Raw genomic sequence first — 24,763 nt, 5'->3', positions numbered from 1 at the left:
CTGGGTTCGCTCCCTGGGTTGGGAAGATCCCTTGGAAAATGGAAAGGCTACCCACTCCAATATTCTGGCCTAGAGAATCACAGTCCAACATGACTGAGCGACTTTCACTTTCACTCACTTTCTAATTGGAAAATGAAAGTACAGTCTACATTCCTACACTCCAGTTTGCCCAAATATATTAAATATATTGATATCTCCTATGAACTAATAGTTCATAAGACTTTTTTTTTAAATCTTAAGTTCCCCAACCAGGGATAGAACCCAGACCAGACCCTGGTTGTGAAAGCATCAAGTCCTAACCACTGGACTGCCAGGGAATTCCCATAGAACTAAATCTTAAAATGATGAGATTTTCTACTTGGAAAAGAATTTTTCAAACGAAACATTGAAATGCTTTGAATTTTAAATCCTTTAGTTAGAAGTAAATACTACATTGACAAGAAGAAAAAAACTAGATACATATGGACAAGTGTATATAAACTAACAAATTCTTAATAATTCTCTAAGGAAAAAAAACTCCTTTAAAGGGCTTTTGGATGAAAATAAAGAAACGTTACTTTGGCTTTATGAGCTCAGGGTTCCTCACTGTTCCCAGAAAAAGTGCAAAAGAAATACAAATGGACAATAAGCTAATGGGCAATCAGCCATAAAAGGCTGAAGAGAAGATAAAAATGAATACAGAAGATTTCAGGTCTAAATTCCCTTCAAATGTATTGTTGCAAATTGAAAGATATTTTAAAATCTTCTTGTCCTAAGATCTTAAAGTCAAAAAATAGAAGTTACAATAGCAAAAATAAATGAGAATTAAATTTTAATCCAAGTTCACTCAAATCGAAATAAATTGGACATACAAGATTTCTATACATTTTTGTTCTGATTTTTCCCACATTGTAAAATAAAAATGCAAATGTGACATTAACCCTTATGTAAGACTTTGAATTTTTCTTTCTAAAAGCCTAGATTAAATGAAACATCCTAAATTACTTATACTTGCTTTAGAGATTAGGTTATTACCTTTGTCATTGTTAAGAGGATATAAAAGTACGTAGGTGGGCACATGGATGTTTAAATAAGTTTATTCTATTAATATTTAAATTTAATAATTCAAATAATATCTTTTAAAATTATTTTCTTAATCTTAGTCTTTAGTATAAATTCCATAAACTACTAACTTAGCCCATTTGCACAACCTGAGTAAAACTTTAAGATGCCACGTTTGGGGTCACAAAGAGTTGGACACCATTTAACAACTGAACAACAATACCAAGTTAGAGAACAAGTTGGAATCCAGCAACACTAAGTATGGGGGTGATACAGATCAGTGGGAATTCTTACACACTGCCAGTGGTAATGGAAGTTGGCACACTCAATTTTGAAACAATTAAGCATTATCTTATAGATTAAACATTCATAATTCTACTCCTTGAGATATACTCAAAAATCTCTTGCCCATGTGCACCAGGAGGCAGCAACAAGAATGTTTTACAGCAATAATTCATTCGTCATAACCCAAAGTGGAAACAACCAAAATATTAATCAACAGAAGGATGAACAAAGAACTTGAGTAATATTTGTGAACTGCAGCTCTGCAACAAAATAAGAATGGTTGCAAAATACAATGTTAAATGAAGACAAGCTAATCTCAGAAAACTACAACAGAATACCATTTTTAGAAAACTCTAAAATAAACACATTACTGTTTAGAGAAGGATAAATGTGTGATAAAAGTATTTCGTAAGAAGTAGGATAGTGGTTACTTCAGAGGAAAAGGCAGGGAGATAAAACAGAGGGAAGAACAGAGTTTCAATGCCATTGATAACATTCTTAAGAAGTTAAAAGGAATTTCTTGATTGTGTTCATAAATTTTATGTTAAATTGAATGAAGTCTTTGTAGCAAGAGTTATATAACTGATCATTTTAAACAATGAATAAGGAAGGCCCAGTTACAATGTAGTAACTGATGGGATGTGGGAGTGATGTTGGGAAGGAAGGTTTCCAATCTGGGAAACTAGAGAGGAGGATGGTTTTAGTTATTACCTAATTGCATTAGTCAGGAAAAGCTAGATGTTGAAAGAAACACATTAGACCCACTAGGAGGAAGACTTGGGTCCCAGCTCCGTTTACTCCCGGCTTCCATTCTCTCCTCAGTTTACCAGGCAAGGTCACTGACATTTTAGGTCCCTTGAAAATCTGGGTGTTTTCCTTTATCTAGTATATGAGTACTCTGATATACAACCATAGGTCTCTTCAGAGAGGATTTGGAGAATATTTATTGAATGTATTTGTGGTAGCACTGCAGAATTCCTTTCAAAAGAAAGTAGCTTTCCTTTCAATCAATAACCAAGACCTTGAACCTGGTCACAGGATCTTGCTTTTCCATCGCAGCATCTGACGTCAGCCTGTTGCAATACTCTCTTGGACTATCCCCCACTCACTCCATGGAATGCTGCGGTCTGTTAGTCATTGTCCTAGTTTCCTGTGGGTCAGGGTTGTCTGATTTCCACTCCAACCTTGCCATCTATTACGGGAATTATGGCTGCCTTGCTCTCATGATTAAGTGTCTCCAAACAGCCTCTGCTATTCGGAATCCTACCATCATCCCAACTGACGCTAGGAAGCACAATTTTCAATTAATCTTATATGGGGCTCAGTATAGCTTTTAAGATTAATTAAGATTAATTAAAAATTGTGCTTCCTAGTGTCAGTTGGGTTAGTAGGAACCTGGAAGAGCTTTTTAATTGAGTCATGAGCCCCAGGATAATTTTCATTTTTCATTTAATTTATTTATTCATTTGTTCTTCTTTTGCAATTTCTAAGTTTTACACATTAGATTTCCTAGATCTGTCGTCCCAATCCCTTGTCTTTCCCCTCATTATTATGTCTGCTTTTTTATAACTTTCTACAGTTTTTGCTTGCTTTTCAGACCATCAGTTTGGTTCTCAGTAGTGATCGTCCTCCTCTTGTTTCTCTATTGCATTTTCACTTAGAAAATCATTTTATTAATCTTATGGTTCCCAGGGGCAAAGGGGGAGGATAAATGGGGAGATTGGGATGGACATGTACACACTACTATAAACAAAATAGTTAAGTATTAAGCATCTACTGTATTTGGGCTCCCCTGGTGGCTTGGTGGTTAATGATCTGCCTACCAATGTAGGAAACATGAGTGCAATCCCTGGGTCAGGAAGATCCTCTGGAGGAGGAAATGGCAACCCACTCCAGTATTCTTGCCTAGAGAATCCCATGGTCAGAGGAGCCTGGCAGGATACAGTCCATGGGGTTGCAAAAGAGTCAGACATGACTGAGCAGCTAAACAACTGTGTAGCACAGGGAACTCTGCTCGATAATCTGTAATGATCTACGTGGGGCAAGAATCTTTTAAAAAATGGGTATATGTATATGAATAAATGATTCCCTTTGCTGTACCACAGAAACTAAGGCAACAATGTAAATCAACTCTATCCCCAATAAATTTTTTTTAAAAAATAATGTTTATTAGTCCAAAGAAGTCCTTTTGTGCTTTATTGACATTTTCTTGAGAATCCTGTGTATGGTTTGAGGAGTTCTGACTCTCAGTTGATAACAATTGGCCATGGACGAGCTCTGTTCCAATACTCTCCCCCTTCCTCCTAGCCCATGTAAATGAAGGCATGGCCAACGAGCATGCAACACCCCCAGTCACCAGGGAGCAACTCGTCATCTGTCAGTGTCCTCTGCAACACCTTTGATGGTCAAGGCAAACCCTGCTCCATCAGACTCAGCATGGTTCCTGAAGGAGCTTGGCTTCTTGAGATAGGGGCCAGGCTGGGGGTGGGGAGATTCATGGCTGAGAAAAGACTATTTTGTTTGGCTGATTGATCAGGGGATCGGTTCGATTTTTGTTCCGTTTAGCACGAGAAATAATTGAGCATGCTTATTTAATGAAGTGAAAGAGCCAGTTCTTGTTCAGTTGCTCAGTCGTGTCTGATTCTTTTGCAACCCCATAGACTTTAGCCCGCCAGGCTTCTCTGTCTTTGGGATTTTCTAGGCAAGAATACTGGAGTGAGTCGCCACTTCCTTCTCCAGGGGATCTTCCTGGACCAGGGATTGAACCCACATCTCCTGCATTGGCAGGTGATTCTTTACTACTGAGCCACCAGGAAAGCCTAAAAAAGCCAGTAGGGAGGGAGAAATTAGATGAAGTTTTTAGGCGAACATATCCAGTCTTGGGGCTTTAAACACCATCTATATAAATAAGACTCTCAAATTTATATACCAAGCCCTGACTTCTCCCGAGACTTACATATACAATTCATCTATCAATACTTGATATCTATACTTGGAGAGATCTCTGCCTCCCGTCTCACGTGTTCCATATAGAACTTGGTATTTTCCTTCCCAAACATGCTCCACATAGTTTCCCCTTTCTCAGTTGAGGGCAACACCATTCCTGCAGTTGTTGAGGCCAAAAGCCAAGGAGTCAGCCTTCACTTCCTGCCCTCACCCTCTACATCCAGTCCAGCAGCAAGTTCTAACAGCTGTACCTACAAAATCCGTCCCGTTTCCTGCATCTCTCTGCCACCCATCCCTATCCTTACGCCATCTCCAGCCTAGACCCTGCAACCAGAGCTGTCTTTTTTATTTATTTACTATTTTTGGTTGTCTTGGGTCTTCATTGCTGCACAGGGTTTCTCTAGTTGTGGTGAGCAGGAGCTACTTTCTAACTGTGGTGCTCGGGCTTCTCGTTGCAGTGGCTTCTCTTATTGGGGAGCATGGGCTCTAGGGCACACAGCCTTCAGTAGTTGCTGCACGTGGACTCAGTAGTTGCAGCTCCTGGGCTCTACAAATGTGGCGCAGGGACTTAGTTGCTCTGCAGCATGTGGCATCCTCTCAGATTAGGGATCAAACCCGTGTCTCCTGCATTGGCAGACGGATTCTTTACCACTGAGCCACCATGAAAGCTCCCAGATTTTAAAACTAAATCATACCATGTCACCTTTCTGCTTAAAACTCTCTAGTGTTTTCTTGTGGAATTTAGAATTAAATTGAAATTCTCCACCATAATTAAAAAGAGCCCAGTTATCATGCTCCTAACCACCTCCACCCTGTCTGCTACTCCTCCTCTCCCTACACTCCAGTTCCTTCCCCTTGGACTGCATGGGCTCTTCTAGCCTCGGATCAGAGCCTTTGTCATTCCCCTTGGGATCTCAACCAGGCTCCCACCAGAACCCCCCATACCACTGGCTCCTCCGCTCAGACCACCTCACGACGAATGCCTTCCCTGACCACACTATCTAACGTTGCCCCCACAAACCCTCCACTGTACTCTCTAGTGCAACGTGTGACTTTATTTCTTCACAGCACATTGACTGAGGTTTTCATTTGTGCATTGTATTTGGCTGCCCTAGGTCTTAGCTGCAGCATGAGAAATCTTTAGTTGCAGCTTGTGGGATCTAGTTCATTGACCAGGGATCAAACCCAAGACTCCCGCACTGGAAGCATGGAGTCTTAGCCACTGAACCACCAGAGAGGTCTCTGAGGTTTTTATTCTGTCACTCCTTCAACTAGTACATTAGCCGTGAGAGCGGGGACCTTGTCTGCCTTGTGAATTGCATCCCTGGTATCCAAAAGCATCTGGTTCATGATGGGGGCTCAATAAATACTGGCTGAATTTGATGTGGACTCAAGATGCATCTGGCCCTGATGAAAAAAGCATCCACTTGGACATCTTCATGCTGTCAAACACAAAGCAGAGCAGATCAACCTGGAGATTTTGCTTAAACCAGAAGTTAACTCAACTCCTAGGCTATTTACTCTGCCAGACATTTCTCCTTATCTGCACACCACAAACTTCTTCATCAGCCTGCCCAGGCCACTCCCAGGACTGTGGGCCGTGCCCCACTGCCCTTCAGAGACCCAAGTGCCAGCAACAGATGCTCTCCTCCCCATAATGTTGTCTTTTTTTTTTCTATAAAAGTATTACACACACACTAAGGAAATTTGTAAATTACAGAGAAGTATGACAAAGCAGGGCAAAAGTCGCTCACAATCTTGACACATTTAACATATTGGGAATTTCTTCTCTTTTCAATGCATTTTCTTCTTGAGATTAACTTGTAAAAAGTTTGCTAACCTTGCTTTCTCATTATATTGTTAGCTTTGTCATTTAGGGATACTGTTCCCTAAATATAACTAAATAGCTAAATAATATTTCACTGTCTGGATTACTGAACCAGTTCTCTTTTAGACACTTCAAATTCTAACATGGCCACAGACATTTACTTCCAAATATAAAAATGTATATTTTAAAATTTTTCCCTAGGATAGAGACCCATCTTGATATGTCTCTAGTTTCTGATAAAACCCGGTAGAGTCAGCATTGAAAGGCTGCCATCTCAATGCCCTAAGCATTGAGAAAGACTACTGACGTCTTCCATGAAATAATTTGTAATAAAAAATACCAAGCAATTATATTGTACCCCATATTTTTCTGTATTGAAGTAACACAAGTAAAAAATGCATGATTGCTAAACACCTGTCTCTCCTGCTAAACCACCAGCACCACGAACACAGGGACCCTGACCATCTCACTCATGTACCTCCCATGTATTAGGTAGATGCTGGATAATCAGTGTTCCAGTGAGAATTTGAAAGATGAAGAGAGAAAAACTGTTGAACACCAACTTCCAAACAGCAACTCCCCTCCCACCACACCAACTGCACACCCAATAGCAGGACTCAAAGCTATGTCAGTTTCATTTATTCTTCATACAAATATTTTACAGCTTTATTTTTTAAATCATTTACACATATTCATACAAAGAAAAATAAATTTCAGGATGGAACCTTGGGACCATGGTACTTTAAAAAAAAAAAAAATCTCTCTGGTCATTAGCTACTGAAGACAAGGCAAGCGGCTTCGTGGCCACCTCAGGCATTTCTGGGGTGAGTGTGTCTCCTGGCAGAATTCATGCTCACCTTCCCCCTGGGGAGGTGGTACAGGGGAAGAAGGCAGGCAGAGGTTCAAGGTAAAGCTGAACCCCCTCTTTATTGGGGATCTGGCAAGGTGGCAATTTCTGAACTGGCTTTCCAGAAGAGCTGGCTCAATTCTGACTCGCAGGTCATTCTAAGTGGAGGGGGATGGCCACAATCAGGACAGTCCTCATCCCACCTGCTCTGTCCTCCCTCCCCAGGCCCCAGACCAGAGCCCTGGACCTGAACACATCTGGTCCCTTCGAGGCTCAGTCTACAACAAGCCTTCCTCCCCACTCCCCCCACCCAAACACTCTGAAGCAACTGACCCCTGCAGCCCCTGAAGACCTCTCCCACAATGATGCCCATCACTGTCTGCAGCAGCCACCAGGAAACCCAAGCTGCAGCCAGGGGAGGTCCAAGGACGACAGAACCACAAGCACCCCTAAAAACCCAGCTCCACTGAGCCAGATCAACACTTCAATCTCACATGCCACCCTAGACACGGTCATCACAGAGATGCTCGGTAGGACCTGCCCCACACCACTGCCTGAGGAGGCTGCATGATTATCAATTCCTGGGAAAGGCCGGGGGAGGACAGATGTTACAAATGTGGCAGACCCATCAGAAACGGCAGCTGATGACAACAGTTACCCTCTATCTTTGGGTCCTAACCAAAAAGCAGCACCAAGAAAGGGCATGATGAGCAGAGATAGGGAGCTGGACAGACAGCCCTTGAATTACCAAGGGCTCCAATGACATGGCTCCTTTTCCTACAATTATGCAGGAACTAGAATGCAGACTACCCACCCCTATGCAGAGGCGGCCCCTGAGAGGCGGTACCACTTGTGGTCATCAGCCCGCCCCCTTGGTAGGCCCATTTGGGGAGAGGGAATCATGTCCAGAGCAGGGACCCCTCCAAGCAGACACTCGCAGGGCAGCCCATCCCACTGTCACTGGGGCAGACCGAACATCGCCAGGAGGGTAGGCAGGTCCCGGGCATCAGCTGCCCCGTAGGCATCGCTCTGGCCTAACATGGACAAGGCCAAACGCAGGGTGCTCCAGATATTCTCTGACATGGCGCCCCCTTCACCCCGAGGGCCCCGACTCTTCCTCTGCATGTTCAGGGCCTCCAGAAAGTGTTCCACAGCCTCCCTGCAGGGCAGAAGCATGAGAGCTGGTGAGAGGATAACCCAGGGAAGGAGGCAGGTCAGTGGGCAAGGGGAGAAAGCAAGCTGTGCCTGATGGTCAAGTAACAGATCAGAGGAGTAGGAGCCAGGGCCCACAGCAGGGAGGAGTTCATTCATTCATTCATTCATTCATTCACTTGTTCACTCATTCGTTCATTTACTCAGTCACTCATTCACTAGTTCACTCATTCATTCATTCGTTCATTCACTCATTCATTCATTTGTTCATTCACTCATTCATTCATTCATTCATTCCCTCCTCAGCAGACACTCTTACCGGTGGGCCCCAAGGTTGATACAGCTGATGCCCAGGTTGTAGCGGGACCGGATATAGCCAGGCTGGAGTTCAAGGGCCCGGCGGTACGCAGCTACTGCTTCTTCACTCTGGTTTCCATTGGCCAGGGTGGCCCCTAGCTTATTCCACAGCAAATAGTCCTAAGACAGGGATGGCCAAGGGTTAGAAACACCAGCCAGGCTCACATCCAACTCTGCCCCATCTCCCCTGGCTCCCCACTCTATTCTATTTCTCTAGGATGTTATGATCCCATTCCTATCTCCACAGATCCTGACATAACCACTCACTCCTGCAGACTCCCCTAAGCCCAGATGAGCTTGGACTCCCGCCCTTCCCTTCCCAATTCTCCCAAGGAAGCCAGGACGCAGAACTGGAAGGAGACAGCCGTGACACTGAAGGTCCCAACAAATGACTCCTCCCTGGGGCACAGAATCGGGGCCTCTCTCCCCTCCTCCCCAGATGCTCACGTCGGGGCGGACGCTGAGCGCGGCAGTGAAGCAGTCCACCGCCTTGTCATACTCCCCGCTCAGGTTGAAGAGGACCCCCAGGCCACACTGCACATCAGGGTCAATGGATGTTGGGTCCAGGCGCACAGCCGCCAGGAAGAGCTCTTTCACTTCAAGAAACAGGGAGCTGGGTGAGGAAGACAAAGATGCACAAACGCAGATGGATGGATACGTCTATATTCCCAGCACTCTCTTCACTAACCCATCACATACCCACGAAGCATCCGTCCACCTGCACCCTTCCTTCCTTCCAACCCTGAGTCTCCCATCCCCCCAGAACTGAGTGGCAATCTACCCCAACTTCCACTGTCCAGGTCCTCCCTCTCCCTGGTCACCACCCGCCACCCCAGGAGCCCCTCACTCACTCGGACAATAGGGACCCCAGGATGCGCCTGCTGGAGCCCAGGCCCACCCCACTGGCCCCCTCCTCCCCGGGAGCCACCAGGTGGGCATAGGCCGGCGTGTAGCGTAGCCAGTCTCGCAGGGTCTCACAGGCCTGCCGCTGCAGGGACTCATTGGTGAAGCTCACAGCTAGTGCCATCAGGGCCGTCCGGTTGTCTGGCTTTAGCTCCAGGCACCTGTTTGGACCGAGAGGGACAGGACTGGTCTCAGCAACCCTGCAACCCAAGCCGAGAGTTACCTGCCAACTCCCTCCATTCAGATGCAGAGGAATCCCCTACTGGTGGGTTATTAATAAAGTCACAGATCTGAGAAAGGGGACATTTGAGCAGCTGAGGAACCAGCCAGGGTCCCCCAAATAAAACCAAAAGCTGGGGAGGGAATAGAGACAGTTATTCCCAAGTTCACTCCAAACCTTAGAGCTTCATCATGAGAAAACACTCGTTAGTGGCCAGAAAGAAGACCAGGACCTGTCATTCTAAACGCTGTTTGCAGAGCTCCAAGACCACCCCACCCCTCCCCCACCCACGCCCCCCTTTCAGAGTACTCACTTCCGCAGCGCACTGATGGCTAAAAGTTCTTGCTCGTTCTCTGCCTGGGTGGTCCCCAGATACTGCCAAGCCTAGAGAGAAGGTGCCAGATTTCATCACCCATGTAGTCATCGTCCCTTCCTCTGGCTCCCCACAGACTCACCATCTCACTCCCAGGCCCCCATACCAGGCCGTGACCCAGACCCTAACCCTTGTGCACTACCCACTTCAGGGCCTCCCTCAAGACTGGCGGAGCTCTCTCTAATTAGGTCAGAAGGAGGAGCCGCTCACTTCCATGTGCTTGGGGTCCTGCTGCACGGCCGCCTCGAAGAGCAGCACGGCATTGGGCAGGTCCCCCTCCTGGAGCCGCCGGAGCCCCTCCTCGAAAGGCTGGGGGTGGTCCCGCAGGGGGTTCTCCTCCTCAAAGTGGTATCCCTACAAGGAAGAGGAGCCAGGTGAGACCGGGTCTCAGAAGGAGCAATCTCAGATGGAGCCGCTATGGAGCATCGGGAATGAGATGACAACCAAGGCAGGCAAAAGACGGACAGGAAGCAGAGGACCTCCACAAAGGGATCTGGAGAAACGCTGGTAAACCTTCCATGTCACGAAACAGACTATCCGCAACCACAGTGAAGTCATCCCGCGCCGTGCCCACGCTGCTACCCTGCTCCCAGCAGCTGGAAAGCCTGGCAAACTCTGATCCACACTGCAATTAAACTTATTTTTAGGAAGTCTTTATCGGCTGATATTTCCATATCCTTGACTCCTCAGCACTGGACAGAGCACATTTCTTAACAGGATCTGCTTAGGGTGTGAGATAAGCTCTCTTTAGCTAGTCAAAGGGCATTTCTTGTTATCTTGCAATAGTGAGATAATATATAAAGGAAATGTGATTTGAGGCTCTACTATTCAAATGCAACTCTCACCCAGCTCACAGAGTCCTGTGCGCACTGATAGAATAGTATGTGTTCAAGCACTTTGAAAAACTTAATTTATTCTCCAGTTTCATTCTTAAAAGTTATTAGTATTAATCTGTATCTGATAGTAAATTAAAGTTAAATTCCAATATCCTGAGGACAGTAAAGGCTTCAGAATCACGTCCTGTTCTAGCAGAGGTGTTCTCATCTGAGGGGTTAGGATACTATTGTGCTGAGTCCTGTCCTGGGGCCGTCCACGCAGCAGAGAGGTGTTAGGTAAACTGGATTCCTAGGAAGCATGTGACCGTGACAAGGGAACAAAATGCTCCTTTGAGGAGAGCAGGGGTCACCACCACAAAACAACACACCAGAATGAAAGCAAGATGCAAAACACAGGGCAAGGCCCTTTCTGAATACAGCTAAGGACAAACCAGAATAAAACTATGAAATAAGGACATAGAGGAGGCCCTTCTTCACTATCATTGTGAAAGAGCTCAAGAACCAGAAATGCTTAAATTCTGCCAGCAAAGTTCTAAACCACTGTAAGCCATCACAGATGCAAATTATTTGTGACAGATAAAATTTAAATAATTACAATGGAGATTTAAGAAACACGGCATACAGGAGATGGACTTGGGATGTTGTTGTTGCTCAGTCACCAAGTCGTGTCCAACTCTGTGTGACCCCATGGACTGTAGCCCGCCAGGCTCCTCTGTCCATGGGATTCTCCAGGCAAGAATATTGGAGTGGGCAGCCATTTCCTTCTCCAGGAAGCTTTCCTACTCAGGGATCAAGCCTGGTTCCCCTGCATTGCAGGCAGATTCTTTACCATCTGAGCCACCAGGGAAGCCCATAACAACCTACAAGATGCAGGATAAGCTTGGGGTCACTGTTACAGCCTAAAAAGTCTAATCATTAGGCCTGATCCACTGTCTGGTCTGCTCAAACTTTCATAGGATCATACTGCAAAAACAGGATCGCGACTAAGTAGAGTGTATCCCATCACAGAATTTTCACCTTCATTTTAACAGTCTACAATAGCTGCACAAGGTATGGCTGCAGTCTTGCAAATTTAAGGACCTAGAATAAAAAAATTTACATTCAGAGACCCATGAATTTACTTGACAGACTCAGAGCCACATCTAAAGAAAAAAAAAAAACACTACTACTGACATATAATTCAATAACAGCAAAAGGCAGATAAAATCTGGATTGTTCATATGTGATAATAAAGTTCAGCATATTTTTGTAGAACATCAATTCAAATGTTTCTAATCCTAATTTTGCAATATCCCACCCAAGGTATCAATGATGTCAAAACAGGATTCCAGAATCTACAAGTGGGGACTTCCCTGGCAGTCCAGAGGTTGAGAGTCCGCCTTCCAGTGCAACGGACCTGGTCAGGGAACTAAGATCCCACATGCCCTGCAGCGTGGCCAAAAGAATAAATTAATTTTTTAAAACAATAAGTAAAGAGATACTAAGTTGGAGGGCAGAGATGGCCTACTACCTAACATTTTCTACCAAAGGAGTTATCAATATTCTTAAAATGCTTTCAACCAACCTCCAAAGCAGAGCTCCTTCTTCTGTGCTCTTAACGCATCATGTGCAAACCTCTATTTCAGGGTACTATGTCACTTATGATTGTTATTATTAACTTTTATATCCCAAGAATAAAGAATACTTTCAATGACTGGAGAAGAACACAGAGTGACCCTAATGGTAAAGAACCCACCTGCCAATACAGGAGATTTAAAAGACGCAGGTTTGATCCCTGAGTCGGGAAGATCTACCCGGGAATAGCTACCCACTCCAGTATTCTTCCCTGGAGAATCCCATGGACAGAGGAGCCTGGCAGGCTACAGTCCATGGGACCGCAAAGAGTTGGACACCACTGAAGTGACTTAGCATGCTAGGGAGTAATCCAGGCTTCCTTTTCATGGAAGGGGGCTCAAGAAAATGATTACTTAAATGTGGATACCCTTCAAATTCAGGATTAAAGGAGAGACAATAAAAGAAGGAAACCCTGCGACGTGAAAACAGCTACTTCTCACCTTGTCATAGGAAGCAGACGTGAGGTCGTCATGGTCAGAGAGCCAGGGGTGGGCCTCAGCATCACGCTTTGCCATCTCCTCCAACTCTGCCTGCAACTTGTCCCAGAAATCGACATCAGACTGTAAGGGAGGGAGGGCAGAAAGGGAAGAAGGTCCATTGTGACCACCCCACCCCGCTCTCGGTGCCGCTACAAGGGGCTCCCTGTGGCAGGAGCTCTTCCTTTCCCATGTGTCCCAGATCACTGAAAAGCTTTCCTTTGCTGCTCTTCCCAGATGCTGTTCCCAGGTCCTGACTCAGTGGTCTGGGAGGCCCAGGAACTGGTGTTTTTGACAGGCACCCCCACCATCCCATGGCGAAGGAAATGGCAACCCACTCCAGTATTCCTGTCTGGAGAATTCCATGGACAGAGGAGCGTGGCAGGCTATAGTCCATGTAGTCACAAAGAGTCGGACATGACTGAGTGACTCTCACTCACACTCACACCCCATCCCAAGTAATTCTGACACGTTATGAAATACAGAACATTATGAAATACAACGTCCGTCATCTCTGATGCTGGGACACCCACTCTCTCCACAGGAGCATTTCCTCCTGGCCTGGTCACACTTGGCCAGCTGTTCTCACCTCTATGGCCGACTTGGCTCGTTCAAACTCCATATCGAGGGCAGACGTGTTTACTGGTCTTGTGAATTGGTCAACCCAGGCCTCTGACGTGCCCTGTAACAAAGCAGGCTGGTCATAGCACCAACACCAATTTTCTACCCACTGAACACCCATTATATAGCACCAACCTGGGCACTTCTGAGAAGAACATTCTCAGAATCTCTTTCCCACCCACTCAGGACCTGGATGCTACCAAACAAGCTGACAATAGGTTCCCTTCACCCTCTGGGACCCCTGAGCCCACGGCTGGGGGCACCAGCAGCTCCGGGGTGGGGCTGGGAGGTGACAGGAGCCTACCTGCTGCTGAATAAACTCTGCTGCCCACTGCTCTGCCTGAGCTCGGCCTGACCCTGCGCCGGACTCCAGGGACACCTGCCCCTCGCCAATCTGCCGCACGAATTTCAGGAACTGGGGCACAGAGATACACACAGGCCACTTGGGAGAGGCCTTGCCGGTGTGCCCTCTCGACCATGCCCAGAGGAGCCTGCACTGACCCCTCCCCCTGAGGACCACCTCTAGCTGCTGACAAGATACACTAAGGACCCTGGAAAAAGCGGAAAGCAAAGAGAGGGGGATCTCTGGCTCTAAAGATGGGAGAAGGCACAGAAAAGACAGAGGGTTAGCAGGCGAGGAAATGGGGGCAAGACTGGGGGAAGAGGCAGGGTCCTAAGTCTCTGCTCCCCAGAGAGGAAGGAGTGGACCCCGGGTCCCAGCTCTTTCTCTTTAAACTAAACGGGGGTAAGGGAAGGGTTCCCCTGACTTCTCGGATGAAGCAGCAGTGGTGAGAGGCGGCTCACCTCAGAGTTAGCCAGCTTGGGGTCATCCACCTTGGCCACAAAGTCACTGGCTGTGTGCTGCAGGTCCTCCTCGGGCTGGTATTCATCATACCTGGAACAGGCGGGGATGCGCTAACTGTACACGTGGGTCTGCCACTACCTTGCCCTCGCCATTCCCCACTCCCCGCCCACGGTAGTTAAAGAGTTCTCATCGGGGAACAGAGAGGGTGACCCGCACTCCACTCTCGTGGGTTGAGAACCCACGAATTCTGCTTTACATTAAAGAATGACCTCTGGGCAGCAGGGGCAGAACACTAGCTACGCGCTTCTACCTCTCTTCCCCAAACCATCTTTGGGGCAGAGAGAAGCAACAGACAGTAGCAGGCTCCAAATTAAAGGGAAACAGGTGCATCAGATAAAGCTATGAATTCTTGGTACAACAGTTAGGGTTCTTGATTCAATTATATTTGAGACATAAATGAATTGGGGTAATAGTACAAGTGGAAGCCTTAGAGTAGGTAATGAAGGGCTGCAAGTAGGTTTGAGGATGTGGATGGAAGAGCTTGGGGGGCACAGGAGCAGGCAGGGGGTTGGTTGAGGGAGGGGACTGTCCAACGCCCACTCCATGGGGCCCATCCAAAGAGAAGAGGCTGGACTCACCAGCGATCAGTGGCAGCCGTTCCCTCCGGCTCTCCCAGCCACAGCTTCTCCTCTGACTGCTCCAGGTACTCCTCAGCCCAGCGGGCTGGGGACACGGACAAAGGGTCTGCAAAGAGCAGAGGGGTGGGCAGTCAGCGAGGGAGCAGGGAGGGGAGAATATGAACCAAGTCAAGGCAGAATCTCGCAGACATCCCTGGTCAAAAGAAAACACTACCAAGTTTTCAATATCCAACCCACTCCCCAGGGGCCTGGGGGACAAGTGTACTGAGCTGGGGACAGGAGACCAAATAAGGTGGCTCAGGAGAGGGGTGTGGACCAAACCTTTTTTGCTTGAAATACAAGAGTGCTCACTAAGACAGCAGGCGCCAGGCCTCCGGCTTCCTCAGACATGACACGGGGACCTCAGGAGACCGGGGGAGACATGGGCGCTCCCACTCCTTAATCAAGCCTCTGTCTGTCCTCTGTCTATACAGTTCATGCCCTCCAGGCCACAAGAAGCTCGTATTTTATCCTAACATAATGTACCACCAAGAGAATCTGAGGAACAGACTGCTGAGCCAGACCTAGAGATGTATCAGTCCACTCTGCCCACTGCATCTTTTTTTTTTTTGAGATGTAACATACAAGTATAAAACTACATACACATGAAAGTATGTAGAGTGGGCCAGACTTACGTGTGCTGCTTCATTAATTTCTACCTATGAACACACTCCAGATCACAGCAGGGACCAGTCTTCAGTTCCCTCGCAGGTTCCCGCAGGCCCCCACCACTACCTACCCCGGGATAAACACTATTCTGACTTCTGTCACTTCTGACTGATTTTGAGAGCTACATTTTTCAGTCTAATTCCAGAAACTGTCTCAGAAGCTCTTGTGACAAAGGTTGCACCAAGGCAATCTCAGAATAAACATAACAAATGAGGCTGCTGGACTTTTCTCAACTTGCAGGACTTTGCTCTTCACTATTCTGAGGCCAGAAATAAAAAGGGAGAGGGAGACAGATTAAAGGACTTAAAGGGGCCCTAAAGAATTAGTACACGAAGTGAACGATGGGCTTGTGGTCTTCTTTCCTTCTGCTCTGCCCTCTTGCCCTTATACATGTTCATCCTGTTTTCTGAAGCTCTGTGACCACTTTTAACACCAAGGAGGCAAGCTGTCCTCAGTATTGATTTATAACAGAACTTTCTGTTCCACTGAACTGACACTCTGTCTGAATAATTTCAACAAGCTAATCTCAACTCTGAGAAAACAATGCCAAAATCTGAAAAAGAAAAAAAAAAAAATCAAGACTCACAGATATCACCTAATCATAAATAATAAGTGACTTATTAGCAATAAAATGAAGGATACGGTTTTGATCATGGACTTGGTCTCTTAATTTCAAGAGCTCCTAACATTTATATCCTGATTTCCGTCACTGGCTTTTACAGGCAACATTTCTCTTTCCTTTGCCCCAGCTAGACTGTTGGCTCAAGTCTGGAGACCTAATAAGGAAATGCCTAATACCCCTATCCTGTTCTGTTGAAAAGTAACCAGTCCTTTCTCCTCACCCTCCAGTCACGCCTTCCTCTCAGCTGGAGTGTTTTGCAAAAGCATATTCTGGCCATAAATACCCCTCAAATTACAGAGAACACCAGTTCTGCGCAATCCTCCTTTACAGGACAAGAAGCGACAGAAAAAATACGAAATGACCCAGACTCTACAATGGACAAGAGGAAGTTTAGGAAAAAAAAAAAAAAATCCCAGAGATGCATCATCATCAAGGAGCCATAATTTGGTATTTAACCCCACTGGCCATGAGATTCAGGATTTTCTGGCATTGGGAATCTACTCCAACAAAAGATGTAAAATAAAACAATCAAAAGAATACTACCTGACCTTCAATGCTTTTTGAGCAAATCTTATAGAAAACCAGATCCATCTGCTTGCCTGTGAGATTGAATGAACTAAGGCCTGCTGAGTGGGAGGGACTATCCAAAGTCAGGAGATCCTAGAGTGATACCCAGCAACCTAACCTAGATACCAGACATCTGACTCAGAGCCTTCACCTCACTTCGATTCTCGGTGTGTGTTCATTTCATCTAGAAACATGAACGCCAACTCAACAGTCAAAAACTCAGAATTTCCTACCTCTACCTATGGAAGTTTCCACAGCTGCTAAATAACACAGTGGTCCAGAGGCAGGTTCTAGGGCCTTCCCTGGTGGTCCATTAAGAATCCGCTTTCCAACACAGGAGACACAGGTTTGATCCCTGATTCGGGAAATAAAGATCCCACACGCTGTGCAGCAACTAAGCCCACACGCTACAACTACAGACCCCACACTCTGGAGCCCTCTCGATAGGACCAGAGAGAAGCCTGTGTGCCGCAACTAAGACCTGACACAGCCAAATTAATTCATCAAATTTAAAAAATAAAAAAAAAGAAAGAAGGCAGGTTCTAGGGTCAGCCTACCTGCACTCGGATCCCATCTCTATCACTGACTCACTGTGCATCTCCTGCCCCATGTCTCCCTCCCCAGGAATCAGTCAACCCTCTAAGTTTCTAAGTCCTTATCTGTGAAATAGAGACAATAATAACTACCTCACCAGGATTATTGTGAAGACCAGATGGAATAATGCCAGTGTAAAGCACAGAGTAACAAGTATTAGCTACTATCATCATTTCTGTCTGCTCAAGGCAAAGCCATACAAAAGTGGAAACATCACAATGAGATTGTTATTCCTTTTATTCCACAGCCTTTCTGCTGCCATCCAGGGGAGATCTATCGCCAATCACCATCTGCTAATTCTGGCCACTGGTCTTCCTATGAAAAGGCAGCTTTATCTCTCCTGACTGTCACGTAAACCCCACACACCATGTTACCTGAGGCGGTCTAAACTCAAAACCCCTTAAAGATGTTTCTCTTCTCTAGAGCTGAGCAATCACACAGTAGATAGTTACTTGGCCGAGAAGACTGTCAAATAAGTGGGGAGGGTTGGAGTTCCATCAGGAAATATGTCAGACTAAAAAATGAGCTTCATGTGGTAATGGAATAATTCTGAATCTTAATTGCACTGATAGTTACACAAATCTTCACGTGATAAAACTACATGAAACTATAAACACACAAATAAAAGTATGTAAAACTGGTGAAATCTAATAAGATACATGGATCATGGCAATTTTCTGATTTTGATATTGTACATAACGAACAAATGCAAAATATGACCAATGGTGAAAACAGAGGGAAAGACACACAGAAACTTTCTGTACATGTTTTTTGCAACTTCCATGGGATCTGTATTTCCAAATACCACATTAAAACAAGAAAAAATGGTTTCCCTTTAAACTAGATTCTGACATCCTTACAATGGGGACTTGAAAATAGTAAAGATTTAAAGAATATAACCTTCTCTCAACTTGAAGTCTACTTATCCACAAAGAAACAGGCTATGTCACTACTCTGAAAATATCAGCCATAAATGCTATGAGGTTAGTGTCCAGGGATTCCACGGCTTCAACCAATTACAGATGGAAAATGTTCAGAGGGGGTGAGGCAGGGGAATTCCAAAAAGTTCCAAAAAGTAAAACGTGAGTTTGTCCCATGCTAGCGACTATTTACAAAGCATTGGCACTGTATTAGATATTATAATTAATCCAGAGATTTAAAGCATATGGGAGGTTACATTCTATGCAAATATGACACAATTTTATATAAAGGACTTGAGCATTCACAGGGGTCCTGAAACCAAACCTCTGCAGATACCACGAAGGACTGTACTAGGAAGTCAGTTCCCTCTAATTCTTTCTGCCAGATCTCAACTCTTCCATTCAATAAATCCTGAAGGACTACTACATACAAAGCAATATATTACTGCAACAGGGCATTTATATGAAGACAGATCCCACACAGCTCAACTTTCCTTTCCAGTTTTCCACATCCTTGCCTCCAGGAAACAAGAGGAGGAAGAAAGAGATCTCCCAAAGAGAATTTAACATGTAAGACAGGTCCAACATGTTTTTCTAAAGTAGCTCTTCATTTACAGGATAAGGAAGATTTCAATGGCTCCAAGCACTTGAGTAATTATAATAACAGAAATCTCATCAATAATAACCAAAAACTCATCCTGAGTTATCAAAAATAACTGATGCTCATGAGTTATAACAGAAGTATCTCGAACACATGTAAATCCATGGCTGATTCATGTCAATGTACGGCAAAAACCACTACAATATTGTAAAGTAATTAGTCTCCAACTAATAAAAATAAATGAAAAAAAAGAAGAAGTATCTCTGTAATAAGAGACAGCACTTAAAGCTAAGGTTTGTACAAAAAGGTGAGTACTAGTTTGGTGGAGGGAACTTTGTGGTTAAAGCTCAGATTTTCCAGTTGGGGCAATTCTAAAGAAGATTCTCAATGATAGTGTAATGGTTCTAAGTACGGAGCCTGGAGTCAGACATAAGTTTGAATATCATCTCTGTTACTGAATGATTTCAGACAAAATATTAACCCTTTCAAAACTCAATTTCCATGTCTATAAAATGCGGGCGGAATATCTACCTTGTATCACTGTGAAGCTCAACTGGCTTTGAGAATACAAAGTGCCCAGAAACCAAGAACACCCACCGTTCTTCCTTAAACTCCAATTTAAAAGAGGGAAAGGGAGTCATGATAAAAGAGACCAGCAGCTTTATTTTATTTTAGTTGCTAGATTTTGGGGGTTTTCTCCTGTGTGTAGAGGAAGGCCTATCTTGAGGAGAATAAAAATGATTGGGAGCGGGAGGCACCCATTAGGTCATTAATCGTGTCATGAAAATTCAGTAACTATGATGACAGGAAGAGCCTGAGAGGCCAGAACCTTTGTGACTTTCTCCCTTAATCTCTCTCGTTGTTGATTTCTTAAATGGAAATAGCCTAACAGTGCTCACTTTGAGAGCAATCAGGAAGAAGAAAGCTGAAGAGAAGGACCTTGCTCAGGCCTGTCATCAGACAGGCTGAGGGGAGAAGAAGCAGTCCTACAGGGTGCAGTGACCTCGGACAACTCAAAGATGGAAAATTAGGCTGAGACCCTGATGCAGGCCTGGCAGTACAGCATAATGAGTAAGCCCACCAACTCTGGAATCATTCAAACCCAGAGTCAAATTCCAACTCCACCACTTACAAAGCCGTTATTCCTTAGGCAAATTACTTAATCCCTCAGCCTCAGTTTTCTTATCTATATACTAAGAATAAAAACAGTAACAACCTCAAGGTTTTCAGGGAGATTAAATGGACAATGCATTTAAAGCACTAAAACAAAGCCTAGCTCATGGCGAAGTAAACATTAGCTAATATTATTAATTTTTATTATCATCACCAAGACCGTACACTTCAGGCCTTTGAACTCCACAATTCCACTTTCCAAGGCTCCAACCCTGCTCAGGACGACTTAATGCGAGAATCCCCAGGGATGCCGTGAACAGCTCTTTCTTCCTACGCAACACTGCCACTCATCCAACCCGTGGATCCTCTCCACCAAACTACAATAATAAAGTTCCAGGTAACAAAGAAGAAAACCTAACTCCTTGTGTTCTCTCTCTCCTCACAGTCTCTTAACCAATTCAAACCCACTCCTGTGGATAATATGTTTCAATTCCCTATTACCATCTAAGAGAAACCTGGTTCAGTGCCCTATAGAAAAGAGTCAAGAGTTCAGAAAGGTCATAAGCAGCTGAAATCACTCTATATCTTACAATGAATGAGGGATAAAAAAAAAAAAAAAAAACATGAATGAGGATAACACTGTAGAACACTGCACCATAGGAACCATTTTAGATTTTCCCATGACAAGCCTCACCTGTAACTTCAGAGATGAACTCTTGGGACCAGTCAGTCTCATTATACTCCTGAGTGACATCCACAGCATCTCCAGCTGCGAGAAACTCCTGGGCCCAGTTCTCGGACAAGGCCAAGTCTGCCACACCAGGGGCTTCAGAGAGAGACAGAGAGAGAACTGAGGAAAATACACATCATTCCATCAGGCCTCAGGAACTCTGTTGTTGCTCTTGTTTAGTCTCCAACTAAGTCGTTTCCAACTCTTTGCAACCCCATGGACTGTAGCCTGCCAGGCTTCTCTGTCCATGGGATTCTCCAGGCAAGAATATTGAAGTGGGTTGCCATTTCCTCCTCCAGGGGATCTTCCAGATGCAGGAATCAAACCCGCGTCTCCTGCATTGGCAGGCACATTCTTTACTGTCTGAGCCACCAGGGAAGCCTGAGTACACGTGAAAAAACTCTACTCTATTTGTCTCCTTCTGTAACTCAGTTCCACAATATCAGTGGCTTCCAAATACAAAATCCCCTTGTCCCCATCTGCACAGAAAACGGTGATTCCTCTCCCTAACACCAGACCCTGGACCCACCTCTCTGGGGTGCCTGGCGGAAGTTTGACTGTTCAATCTCCTGCATCTCAGCCAGGAGGTCATCCATCTTGAAGGTCTGAGGGGCACGGGATACGAGAGGTGCATTCTGGTCCTGGAGGAACTCAGCCACCAACTGTCAGAAGAGAGATGGTAAAGCGAACCCAGCAAGAAACAGGGGCCCATTCCACGAGGGACACAAATGTCAAACACAAGGAAAGGGAAACATAGAACCCATAGATATGGAAACGCTCAAAGAATACGTAAAGCAACAAAATTCTGTAAAGCAATTATCCTTCAATTAAAAAAATAAGTTTTTTTAAAAAAAAGAATAAACAAAAACCAACAAGAGAGCTGAGGCAACTCTCATTGGATCAGGGAAGTCAGCAGACTGAAACACACCTGAGCCAAGTTTAAAGTAAAAATACAGTAAGCAAACAAAAAATGAGACAGGAGAGACTGGTATGTTTACCTCATCTTCAGAGGCTACTCCCAAAGGCTTAGAGACCTAAGACAAAAGAAAGGGAGATGATATGGTACAATCGTGAAGACCACAGACCCATAACTCAGCCCTGGGTAAATTTTCCAGCTCTTCCATTCACATGACCTTGGGCAAGTGACAAAACTTCTCTAAGCCTCAGTTTCTTCATCTATAAAATGGTTGCCTTCCTCTATACAAAGTCGTTCAATGCCTAATACAGTAAAGCTGACTCTGCAGTAACTGCTATTATTTGAAACACAGTAAAGCAAGCAGTTATCCCAAAGTGTGCATCTGGACCCTCCATCCCAGGTCCCCACTGTGCTTTCCACCTCAAGAGCACTCACCGCCTCCGAGGCTGGGGCTCCTGGAGGCCAGGGGCCGGGCCTCAAGCCCTCCTGTCGAAGGGCCTTGTCCTGGGTGAAGTGCCCGGCCAGCTTCATGAGTGGGTTGGCACCCCCACATTCCGCCTCCACCAGCTCCCTCATTGCCATGGTGACCGCCGGCTCTCTGATGGGCAGAGGTTTGGAACTGAGGTCCAGGAGCCAAACCCTTCCCCAACCCACGTCCGTCCCAGGTGATTGGCCGCGGGCCACTGCGCCTTCTCGGCTTGCCCCCACCTCTGCCAGGAGTCGGGGGGCCGGTGCCCTTCTGCCGCCCCCCTCAAAGTCTACCGCGCTCCGCCGGGGCCTCTCCAGCGGCCTCCACGACTGCGGTCTCAGGCAGCGGGACGGACGGCGACCGCCCCCCACAGACGGGCCTGGACCCCAAGGAACCAAGGGGGACCATTCCGCAGCTGAGCTGTACGCGGACACTAGCCAGGCAAGGAAGAGGGGCCACGCCGCGGGGCCGTCAGTCCAGGCCCCCACACCCCTGTCGCCCGGCGAGCACCGCGGGGGGGCCATTCCCGCCCCCTAAGTCACCTGGGCCCCTCCCCCTGTTCGGCCGGTCCTGGCCCACCCCTCCCGCGCTCCTAGCACCCCATCTCTCCCGCCCCGGTAGCAGCTCAAGCCCCGCCCCCGCGCCCCGCGAGGACACCGCAAGGGCGGGGGGAAGACCAGGAAGGTGTCCTCGCGCCCCTCGGGGCCCAGAGCTCACCGCCGCGCGCGGAGCCGCACGATCAGGCCCGGCACCTGGTGCTGGCCGGAGGGGACGGGAGCGGAGGGGGCGGGGAGCCAGGGGCGGGGCTCGGGCTTAAAGGGGCAGTGACCGTCGCGCGGCGGCAGCTGCCCTGCGGAAGCTGTTGGAGGGGGGCGGGGCTTTAAGTATGCGGCGCAGCGTAATGGGCGGAGTCATGGGTCTTAAAGGGGAAGAGCGCCTTAAAGGGGAAGTCTCGGAGCGTCGACTAGGCGAGCGTTCGAAAAGATCGTGGACGCTAGGACTTATTTGATGGAAATCTCAAGAAGAATGGAGCTAGGAGGGCTTCCTGGGCTTTGTGGGGAAGCCGAGCACGCGGATCGTGGGCTCAGATCGTTCTGCCTTTTCCCGGGGAGCGCACTGTGACCCCGGCATATTCCCTCCCTTTTTGGGTCTCGGTTTTAGAGAAAGGCCCTAATGCAGGAATAGTGGAGGTGAAATCCGGGACCTTCCCCAGCCTTCCAGGCCTCCCTGCTTCCAAACTGCCCCTAGCAGGACAGCGTCACAGTTTCCATGGTGACAGAGGCCTGCCCCCGAATCCCTCAGCCACATCTGCGTTTTGGGGAAAATAGCACAAAATGACGACAAATTCCGGTGACTAAAATAGGGTCCAACACATCCTGAGACTTCAAGCTGGTAACCTACAGGGAAGGTGCACAGTGAGTCACTTCCCTCCCCTCCTTCCTCCGTCGCCACCTGTCAAGGTCACCGTGGTGACCCTATTCCCACGGCCCCAGACTGGGAAAGCACAACTATCGATGCAAGAAACGATTTTTAATCACAGAATAAGCCTCAGGTCCCACCATCTGCCACAAAATTGACACTGTGTGTCAAACCTCAAGGACACTGGAAGATAAACCGTGAAATCTCACCGGCCTCCAAGTCCCAGGGTGTCCTGACGTCATGAAGAAGGGCAGGAGGTGCTCAGGGCTGTGGGCAGTTGAGCAAGGACAAGTTTGTGCCAAAAGGAAAAAAAAAAAAAAAAGAATACCATCCCAGCCGAGGGTGCAGGAGAGGAAGGTTATCAGCAGGTGGCGCCCTGAGCCAGGCTTGCCTCCTGGCTGTGCAGTAGATTTCAAAGGTGGAAGCCCCACGGGACCGTAAGGGCAAGGCTGTGTAAACATGTCCCTGATGGTAGAGAAGCTGCTCTGACACCTCAGGCGAACAGAATGGCAGGGAAAATCTGAGACTGCAAAATTTCTCCTTTTCCTTACGTTTTTACCAGAGATCCCAACCCTTGCCTGTACTCTGTTCTCAGGCTGCCACTGTAAAGCAACTGCTGCTGCTGCTGCTAAGTCGCTTCAGTCGTGTCCGACTCTGTGCGACCCCATAGACTGCGGCCCACCAGGCTCCGCCGTCCCTGGGATTCTCCAGGCAAGAACACTGGAGTGGGTTGCCATTTCCTTCCTGTACCTAAATAAACTAAACCATGCCAAGGAAGAAGGGATGCCCGTTTGGAAAGTGCATACTTTAAAAAGAGGATCCCTCAGGAATTAACAGCATTGTAAATCAACTATATTTCAATGTTGCTGTTGTTGTTAAGTCACTAAGTAGTGTCTTGACTCTTCATGACCCCATGGACTGCAGCCCGCCAGGCTCCTCTGTCCACAGGATTTCCCAGGCAAGAATACTGGAGTGGGTTGCCATTTCTTTCTCCAGGGGATCTTCTTGAACCAGGGATCAAACCCATTTCTCCTGCATTAGCAGGTGGATTCTTTACCACTGAGCCACCAGGGAAGGCCATCATACTTCAATAAAAATAAATAAGAAAAAAGAGAGAGAGAGGATCCCTGGACAGAGCAATGTTTAACTGAAAGCACATTGA

The 24,763-nt window shown here is 46.6% G+C and overlaps 1 protein-coding gene across 7 annotated transcripts; it reads right to left on the bottom strand.

The window, feature by feature from the left end:
• Window positions 1–6,737: 6,737 nt before the first annotated feature.
• Window positions 6,738–23,932, bottom strand: PEX5 (peroxisomal biogenesis factor 5). 7 transcript variants are annotated; one of them, XM_043440831.1, is made up of 16 exons: window positions 23,811–23,932; window positions 22,149–22,311; window positions 21,796–21,831; window positions 21,327–21,459; window positions 20,762–20,893; window positions 14,943–15,048; window positions 14,304–14,394; window positions 13,804–13,914; window positions 13,468–13,560; window positions 12,843–12,962; window positions 10,163–10,306; window positions 9,893–9,963; window positions 9,308–9,520; window positions 8,904–9,069; window positions 8,419–8,576; window positions 6,738–8,106 (listed from the first exon to the last, which is right to left on the bottom strand). In XM_043440831.1, exons 2-16 carry the CDS (start codon window positions 22,293–22,295, stop codon window positions 7,905–7,907), a joined length of 1,923 nt encoding a protein of 640 aa, XP_043296766.1. In that variant the 5' UTR covers window positions 22,296–22,311; window positions 23,811–23,932; the 3' UTR covers window positions 6,738–7,904. The 7 variants fall into 7 exon arrangements, with proteins under 7 accessions (XP_043296766.1, XP_043296765.1, XP_043296768.1 ...); XM_043440830.1 differs by lacking the exon at window positions 23,811–23,932 and adding an exon at window positions 22,900–23,049; XM_043440833.1 differs by lacking the exon at window positions 23,811–23,932 and adding an exon at window positions 22,900–23,049 and having other exon boundaries at window positions 12,843–12,938.
• Window positions 23,933–24,763: the final 831 nt, after the last annotated feature.

This window comes from Cervus canadensis, chromosome 21, assembly GCF_019320065.1.
Source record: "Cervus canadensis isolate Bull #8, Minnesota chromosome 21, ASM1932006v1, whole genome shotgun sequence".
NCBI lineage: Eukaryota > Metazoa > Chordata > Mammalia > Artiodactyla > Cervidae > Cervus > Cervus canadensis.
The sequence above is the reverse complement of the archived record's forward strand: the minus strand, read 5'-3'. Positions and strand labels throughout refer to the sequence as shown.